General features: G+C 37.6%; 1 protein-coding gene across 1 annotated transcript; it reads right to left on the bottom strand.

Moving 5' to 3' along the window:
* Positions 1–475: 475 nt before the first annotated feature.
* Positions 476–4,061, bottom strand: LOC148719790 (putative inactive tyrosine-protein kinase Wsck). Its single transcript, XM_088737490.1, has 5 exons — positions 3,855–4,061; positions 3,539–3,641; positions 2,922–3,189; positions 2,285–2,336; positions 476–1,573 (listed from the first exon to the last, which is right to left on the bottom strand). The coding sequence occupies exons 1-5, from the start codon at positions 3,856–3,858 to the stop codon at positions 1,524–1,526; spliced, it is 477 nt and encodes a 158-aa protein (XP_088593616.1). The 5' UTR covers positions 3,859–4,061; the 3' UTR covers positions 476–1,523.
* Between the last annotated feature and the right edge of the window lie 5,798 nt (positions 4,062–9,859).

Below are 9,859 nucleotides of genomic sequence, written 5' to 3'. Positions count from 1 at the left end.
AGTTCGAAGCTCTTAAACTTGTTGAAAGATAATTTTGATCACGTTCAAAATGTGAGAAAAAATATCTTCCTTCACTATTGAGCAGGGTGATTTCATATGTTGAGCCAAACGCATTTGTAACGTGACACACATACTCCCCATAATCTTCTCCAACCTGTGGCGTGATAATGAGATGGTTATAAAGTAATTTGATGTTATCACCAGTTGGAACCTAGCCATCTTCATTACAGGAATAGCTAAACGGAAAGTTACTAGTCGGTAATTGTGTAGTGACTGATTACTTGAGCAAGTGAATCTCCGCTACAAGCATGGCTAAAACTGTACATTAAAATGATGCAGGTTTATGTCAAATGTGTGTGTTTTTTCATTAAATAGAAAAAAAGACAACAACAACAACTAAATACATTGAAATGCTATAGCACGAAAAAAAGAATTAATGAAATAAGTGAGATATGGCGTATCGGAGTCGACCACATACTTTCATGAAAACATTTATTCTGTAATATATAACCATCTTATTCCTTCTGTACATTTCAGTTACATAAATACTTGCTTTGAATAATCTTTTCCAAGCATATTCTTTGCTCCAAAAATACTCCGTTACCTAAAATCTTTCATCGCGTTCAAAAAGTCTATTACCTTAATTCTGTTATGTCATCTATAAATACCTTAAATAATATTTAGCCGACTTAAAATTACTCAATCACTTTTTAAGGTAAAAACCTGACTGCGATGTAATTTAAAGTCTCGACCGCCCATAAGAAACTACGGAGTACAAAATACAGACTAAAAACTGTCATAAAGTACGGGAAAAGGTAGGGTTCCATAATGGATATTACACACGAGGCTGAAACACCACGTTTGCTGTAGCTAACACAAGCTCATTTTCATTCTTTACTTAGTTGATGTCTTATATGATGTGTTCTTCCTCGGGCAGAGCTAAGTGAAAATTTGACCTCAAGGAGAGAAAGAGAAGCAGCGAAAAATCTTCCTGTCGCGAGAGGCGGAGGAGAACTTCTATCTGTTACATATGGTATTCCGGTAATTGGCTTAAATGTTGGTTTCCAAGTAGATTTTGGTAAGAGAAAGTGAACACGAATCACCCTGCATAATGGACTCTTGTAGATCCCTCCTCTTTGAAGAGTTAAAAAATTCTGCAAAACACTCAAAAACACAAACAAAGAAAAGCAACAACAACAAACCAAGGCAATGAAGCACGATACCATAAGAGAATGAAGATTTCGTAATATTAAATCAATGAGGACAAGACGAAAAAACATATTGCTTCGTAAGACTGCAAGGCCTCCAAGAATCGGTGAAATCGGACTTTCATTACGTGGAAGTTTACTTGGCTATCATATTTAAGAGAGAAAACCTTTAGTGAACATTTTTGACCGTGACAAATGAGGTTCACTGAAAGCAGAAAAGCAGAAATTAAAAATCAAATAAATAATCCCTGAGAGTTAATAATTTCCAAGTAACTACAGTGCAGCTGACCTGGATTATTAAATCGTGTTGTTCAATTAACTGCTGTATTGTCCTCCCTGATTCAGTCTCGTACTTTTTTCTTTCGCTGAAAAAATAAAAACGAAAACTCCCACACCGAAAAAAAGATTCTGAATAGATCACTTCTCTCCCTCTCCTCCCTGCTTACTACAATCTCCAGAAAATGAAAATAAAGAAAGGAAAGAATGATAAAAGAACAAAAGAAGACAGGAGAAGAGATTGAAGGAGAAGGGAACAAAGGACCTTTTTCCTTACGAAATCTTTAGCAAAGAAAATTTGAAGGTGGTTTAGAAGTAATTAACTTGCGAAAAAAATATAAGACCACTTTAACGAATCCTACGAGTTCGGTAAAGTAGCCTCCATGGGAAGTCATGAACGGTTATTTCAAGGAGTTCATTGACATTTAAAATGACCATTTCATCATCAATAAAGCTGTGAAGTTTTTAAGTTCAAAGGATAATGGATTTTCAAGCAGCCTGAGCAGCCCCTTGAACTATTACCACTTTGACAAGTTGTAAAGTGAACACGCGTTCTGAAGTCACCAATCACTTTTCAATTGAAATAAATCACCACTTTGGAGATCTTTCTAAAGTGGTTACTTGCGCAGCATCCAAGAGGTCTATATACAGGCTCTTGGTAGGGGTCACCTCATTCATTATGCTGCTCTTACAGGATTGAAAAGACAATGAACTGTAACGGACAGAATCGTGCTTAATAACACATTTCCAGACAAACAAATGTATAATTTATAAATAATTGCAATGTAGGGGACTCTTACCTGGACTGATTGTAATTTTAGCAACTTTGCTGCCTTTCCCTTCTAAGATTACCTGTAAAAATACTCAAAAATGTAAACCGTAACTGCTCCTTACGATACAAACAATACTACTGTCTCGTGGTATATACATGACTTCTTACATTATGGGATCTATTCTTAATAATAATAATAATAATAATAATAATAATAATGATGAAAATAAACAATTTTTAATAGAAGAGAGAAATAATAATTATACCTTTATTTAGACACGATAATGTCTAAAGCTGAACAGCTTGTGGAGTCGTGTGTAAATCCAAATAAACTCTAAATTAAATAAATTCAAATGATGATGGTTTCTAAGGAGAGGGGAAAACCGAAGTACCCCGAGAAAAACCCCTCGGAGCAGAGTAGAGAACCAGCAAACTCAATCCACTTATGACGCCGGGTCCAGGAATCGAACCCGGAACACATTGGTGGAAGGTGAGCGCTCTCACCACTACGCCAACCCTGCTCCCCTAAAGATTTCCTGGAAAAAAAATCAGTAGTTCCAGTTGTACAAGTTATCAACGTACGGCTGCTTTCTCTTAGGTTAAGCGTCAGATCGTTCGAGCTGCAAAAAGCGAGTAAAACCAATTAAAATAACTGGTATACTTACATCCTTCGTTTTAGTCAAAGCTCTTTCATACACAATGTAATTCTCTCCGCTTTCAAGTATTTCATTTTTATAATTTGAAGTTTTTTCACCGTCACCAACAGTAAATTTCCAAGGTTTTTCAATCACTGGTAGATTTTCTATCTCAGCAGCGATATAAAAGTTCAATTTTTCTTTGTTTGCATCACTAGAAGCTTTCAGTTGCGAACCATAATCGCCCGGAAGCTCTTCAACATCATCCGCGACTTTCAGAACAATGACCTGGTAAGCACTGAAAGATAAACAACGAAAAGCATTTACATTTAACACTCATCTTATTTTTGATTTAATATATCTAAAATTGGGTCCACATAGGAGACAAAGTTCACACCCGGCCTCTAGAGCTTATCTCTCGCTCTGTAACCTTACATAGAGTTACCCCAGTTATAGAGTGTTGACTCAAGAGATCTCATCGCCCTTGTTGGAGGCGGCAATTAAAAACTATGAGGCCGATACTATGAGAGGCATATAAATCTCCTGAGACTAGATAAGCGTTTCTTTATAATAACTGTCATGTGCCTTACTTCGTAAACGAGCCTCTTTACCTATTAGTGTAAGTCACACTCTTTTGATTTAATTACCTTATGGGGCCATTTTCTTGTTCAACAGGCCACAGATAAATATCAACAGCTGTCCCAGAAACCTCAACATCGGTCATATTAAGTGGTAAAGGGGAATTAGGAGCTGACAAAGAAAAAAATATATTTTGTATCATTATACGACTTGCACCCATTGGTATATGTACGTGTTGGCGAGACAGGATTGAACATAGATAATACTCATGATCCATTTCCTAACTCAGTTAATTACTTGGGATTGATTCATATCAATTGGAATCGATCTCCAAGAGTTATCTCTTTCACCGAAATGTTTTGTAAGAAATATCTACATACTCACCCATGATGTGTGTTGTGATGTAGACACTTTTGGTTGCAGTTTGTCCACAGTCGGAGAAGCCATAAATCTCGAATTTGTATGAAGTGCCTGGAAATAAACCTCTCACTGCATACGTTGTTGAATTTGTTTTTTGCGTGCCAACATGTTTGAAGCTTTTATCGTAAAACTTTGTACCATTGTAATTCACCTACACGATGTAAAACAACAGGTTTAGATGAAGCATTTCTTAACATTCACATTAAATAACACCGAATCACCACCTATCGGTGCCATAAAATCAAGCGCCAACAAGGATCAATCATCGTTGTGCTAAGTTTTTCAAACTGCATTGCTCTTGAAATCCATACAAAGAGATACTGAAGCTGATGATTTGAGATTGTTCCATTTCAAATTTGATGAAGTGTTGAGTTTTTTCCTTTTGGTAAAATACATGGAATTAAAAAAATTAAATATAGGACACAACTTAACCAAAATATATCATTTGAAGCAAACCCAGGGTCCTGTGGTAGCCACTAGTTCATGAAAATTTTACTTCTCGAAATGAATTTTGATTAATGCAAATATTTGTAGATGAAAATACCTCCAAAATTTCCCTTTGAAGTCAAGCCAGGTTAATAATTTTGAGGAAAATGAAATAAGGAAATTAAAAATGATAGGATTTTTCGCGTTTGACTCGAAATCATTATTACCCTGTGTTTCCCAAACTTTTTAATAAGTTGCTGCAACCCTTCTGATCAACCCCTACCTTGCAAATCACCCCATTAAAGGCTTACTTACCCAATGTCTGCACCATTACAGGTATACTGTAGGGTCCAGGCCCCGCAGTAGTGTAGCCTCTAACAGACACTTCGTACTTGGCACACAAAGAGAGTCCAGTCACGAGAACATAAGTTGTGGTTGCGTTAATGGTTGAATAATAGCCAGACTGGATCCCTCTACAGTTTTCCAGCACACTGAGCCTAACTTGATATCTTATGATATTTCTATAGGCCACTTCTTTTGGTAGTCCAAGCCAAGTTATAATAATTTTTGAGGAGTTCACAGCAGAAGAAGATACCTCTTGTGGTCCACGACTGGGCTCTATTTGACAAACACGAAAAACAGTCTTTATCAGGTAAATGTACTCTTGGATGAAAAGCTAAACCAACGTGCAACAGAATGACACAACAGTATTCCTAAAATGTTACTCATAAATACACCCTGTGACGGATAATTCAAGATTACGGCTCAAAAAGAAAAACAAAACAAATCAAAACAAACAAAAAGAAAGAAAAAGAGCAAAGACAAACAGGTTACTATGCTTAAAACATAAATACTCATACTTGTGATAAAAGTTGAGTTAATCAGTAATTCATACTTTACTGTATTTAAACACGTATCTTACAGCTCTGATGGATTAAGTACACTTGAAGATCGAGTTTTCTGCAGTGCAATATGCAGTTTTTTTATGGTAAAAAAGTCAAATCAAACGGGCAAAAAAAGCAATTAAAAATCGAATCATTTTCAAACACGAACAAAGATCACCACGATAAAGTCACTACTACATGTTGTAATACATATGAATGCGTTTAGGTGCATAGCAAGTAGCATCAAGGTAAATATAAAGAACCCACTGTATTCTGTGGTAGTTACAGTTATCGTCCCATTTGGTCCAGGTTTAATAGTCACAGCTCTGACATGAAACTGATAAGTCACTCCACCAAACACATCAACTGCGTGACTCAATGCATCTTTGTCTAATCCAGAATCCTTTTTTGGCGCACCTCCATCGTGACTGTTAAACAAAGTGTAACTTCTAATAACTCCATTTGGTTCTGCAGGCTTGCTTCAGGACAAGGTTATTCTGGGACCATGTAAATTGCTAGGTGGCACATCAACAAAAGAAAAAAGACGTAGGTGCACTGGGAACTGGAAGAACAAAGATACTCTGCTTATTAAAAGAAGAATGATACAGAGAATCGTTACATGCATGTTCATTAAAGCATGTTGTAGTGTATTGTAAATTATTAAAAACTAGATCATTGGATAATGCAATTTAAGACTTTTTATTGGCTTAGCCATTATGGTATATCAGCCAATATACCATAATCTACAAATATGGCAAGCGTACGTGTCAGCTTAAATTTAAAAGGGAGCTAAAAATTTAATATAATTTAATAATTTAATTTAACGTTTTTAATAAAACAATTATTCCACTCGCGCTTGTTGGATATGAGATGATTATAGCCAACTCGGCGCTACGCGCCTCGTTGGCTATCTATCATCTCATATCCAACGCGCGCTCATGGAATAATTGTTAATTGTAATATAACAATGTACTTCTCCTTCACTTAGGTGTGGTATTGGCTTTTTCATAGGGACAATCTAAAAATTGGATTAAAATTAAGCTCATCTGAGTGACTGAACAACTCAAGTCATGAAAGCAAACTTCTAAGAGCTGATTATTCGCAAGGCATGTCGAAGAAGAAGATATTTTTAATACCGGCCTGAAGTCCAAACTTGAAAGCCAACACCCTAAGTCAGTCATTAACATCGCCTTTATGTCAGCAGGTATTATTGAAACGATTATTGAAGTGTGAGTTAAAGCACTTCCGATTCTCCCCATCTTCCATTGTTGTTGTGAAAACAGAAGAAGTGTTCAGTTCATTACCAACAGAGGTGAACGCCAACACTTGAAATTCATATTCAGTGTATTTATCAAGGTTGGTGACTCTTTTTGTTGTTTTTCCATTGTCAATAGTCAAGCAGGTTGCTAAACCTGAGCTTTTCTTTTTATAGAAGAGTTTATATCCTCTGATTATTCCGTGTCTGAAGTCCTCTGGTGGTAAATGCCATAATGCTATAATACTTGTTGAAGAACGCCTGGTACAGTGCGCCTGGTTCTGTGCGCCTGCTAAGACTGAAGGCAATCGTCAGCGGTCACCCTTGCGCAAATAGTGGACGCTAAATTGACCAATGGAGGTGCTTTAATTGAGCTGTGTTAGTAAGTAGTTAACCCTCATTTTAATGATAAGACATGAAACTTTAGGCAGTGAAGATTACACCCTTATCCTGGACGGAAGTACTTTTTGTTCGTTTGTTTTTGGTTTTTGGTGTTTTTTCGTTATTTGGAATTAGCGGATGACGTTTCATTTAAATACCCATATCTCTTAATAATGGTGGTAAACCCATGTCATTGAGTAGAAAACAATTACGTATCCTACAAGAACAGATGTAGTTGAACTATGCCCAGTTGATAATACCGTTTTTCAGTACTGAAATCAGATTAAAGAGTCATTGTGTAGTGTAAGGTTATCTCGCAGCTTGAACCGAGCACCAAGAAATCTAAATCTAAGCGATCCATCTTTACCACTAATCTATCGCTAAGTAAGAAACTGCAAAAGTCAGCGTAAAGTAGGGTAGCTTACACGCCGTCAGTTTCGCAAATGGTTGATTCCTCTTTTAACATTTTATTTGCAATCATGCACGCTCTTTGGAATGGACGATACCACAGATGCTCTAGTCAATGCCTGCTCTACATGTTCAAACCGTCCTCTGATCATTAAAATGAAATGAGGCCTAAATAAAGCGATTAACAGACTCATCTTAAGGTAAAGGACAGGGTCAGCAATGGCGAAAGAAAGTCACCTAAAATGAGGAAGGTTGGCGGATCCACGTGGTAGTGTGTATTAGATGGGATAAAAAAAAAAGGGTTTCCGAAACTGTGCAGCCTGGAAACTATATTATCATACTACACTGAGGTCGCTTAAAATCACAAAGTTTTTCTACCATTTAAGGATTGCCCATCTATTCTTGTTGAAATCAGCGAGTTTCATTTGGTTTTAGCCAGCTTGATATTGCCCTTTCTGTTATAACGCGATGTCCTAAGCGGCCGGGAAAGAAGGAACAGAACTTAAGGGACGGTATAGATGGGGACCGTGAGAGGAATATAATACATCAATCTATTGAATACATTTGCGTGTCGGAGCGATGAGGTTTGGTTGCTGTAGTGGGTCTTGAAGTCGTTTGCAGTGAGTCCGATGCACGAATTCGCCAAGTTGTTGTCTTTACGTGTAACGGTAGCTTGGTAGATAACATATTGTTAGAGGCAGTTTCCGTTTAGTGGGCATGAGTTTTTCTGTCGGCAGTTGCATTTCTTGTTATTATTAGCGGTAGCGTCGGTGGTTGCGGCGGCAGCATTAGTCTTTACGTGGAAAATCAGGACTCTTATTGTGGTTGTCAATGATTTGTTTTGTCAAGTTGTTCATGCAGCTGTAACTGATCTTGATTGTGTTTCTGTTGGAGATTTTGCGAAGCTTATGGTCTTAGGGGAAGTGTTTGTCTATCAGCGCGAGGATTTTATGCCCGATGTTAGTGCTGGTGTTCTCGCTGAAAGGTGGGTTGTACCAGAGGATGTTGTTGCGTCGACGCTACTTGCGCCGTTGCGTGCGCGTTGGTTCATAGCAAAGTTTGTAGCTGTATCCACTGTCGTCTAGCGCTTTCTGGTAGGCGGGAGTTGCTTGGTCGGAGGAGGCTTTGGCGGATGAGAGAGATGATAAATGTCTGTTAAGACTGGCTGAGATGTTCTTTGTGGCTATCGGTGGGTGGTTGCTCTCGTGGTGGACTTAGGCTTTGTGTATGGTTGGTAGGTGTTTTGGTTGAGGTTAAATGTGACGACTGGAAAGTTGATCACTTGTTTGTTGGCTTCTATGGTGATGCGGAGTCCTTTGGCGTTAAATGTGCGGCATATCTCTTTTTTGATGTTTTTAGTGCCCCTAGGTATAGCGTCAATGGTGGCAAGTTCGTCATCTCGGTATAGTCCAACATTTATTTTAAGATTCTGTAGCTGGGAGAGGAGGAAGTTTCCGACAAGTTCACAGGTGTCAGCACCGTCATAGCTGCCTATAGTTACGTCAAATGTAGTGTTACCTTTTTTTGCCAGGTTTGCTGTTTGTAGGTTAAAGGAGCACTCTGATGAAACCGCCCTATAATTTGAAAACCCTGAAAAATTCAGTTAGTTCATTATAATATGAATTTTTAGCGATTGATGAAGCCTTTTCAATAATAATTTTAGTTGAAAGTCAATTGTAGGGTGAGAAATTACGATTTGAAAACCGTTCCGCCATGAATTTTCGTAATCACTTGCCACTTCCCTGACTAAAGAAGACTGGCGCGAGTTTGGAGATTACTCATTTGACGTGCCTTACTCGTGGCTAGTTTTCAAAAAATGTGTTTTGATCGTATATATTGCTTTTTATAACACTAAGACTAAGACTATTTCACTAAATTTCACGAGGTTTCCGTATAGAAAAAAGTGTGTTGGGTAGTCTACGTCACAATGGGAGTGACCGCTGACCGAAGATGAGTTGCCCGTGATTACGAAAATGAATGGCGGAACGGTTTTCAAATCGTAATTTTTCGCCCTAGAATTGACTTTCAACTAAAACTATTATTGAAATGGCTTTATCAATGGCTAAAAGTTCATATTATAATGAAATAACTGAGTTTTTCGGGTTTTCAAATTATAGGGCGGTTTCATCAGAGTGCTCCTTTAAGCGCGTATGCAAGGTCCCACAATTAAGAAAATAGGATACCTAATCAAACGTAAAATATTAGGTATGAAGAACATAATGGAAAGACAATACTTCTGAACTCGCGACGGTATTCTGTTCCAAGCTGCGTTGCGGGCATAACGCAAGCCAAGTAAATGTGTGTCGAATGTTTAACCAACTGAAGCCTTGCGACAAGCCTGGCTAAAACTGTACATCGAATAAAAGCAGTTTTGCCTTTGTCTGGTTTAAAAAGAGAGATGGTCTACCGCGATCAGACACTCCTTTTTGTGAAAACATTTTATCATCTACCATTGACAACTATTCTGTTGCTTCTTTACATTTAGAACCTATTTAGATGTTATTGCCTTGCAACAATCTCTCCCAGCATTTTCTCCTATCTGTAAATAATCTGTAATTTAAAAATATCTTGAGGAGTGAAAATAATCTATCATATTCTATTCTTTTATCTACAAA

Source organism: Stylophora pistillata, chromosome 11 (assembly GCF_964205215.1).
Source record: "Stylophora pistillata chromosome 11, jaStyPist1.2, whole genome shotgun sequence".
NCBI classification, from domain to species: Eukaryota; Metazoa; Cnidaria; class Anthozoa; order Scleractinia; family Pocilloporidae; genus Stylophora; species Stylophora pistillata.
Note: the sequence above shows the minus strand (reverse complement) of the source record. Positions and strands in the feature narration are given on the sequence as shown.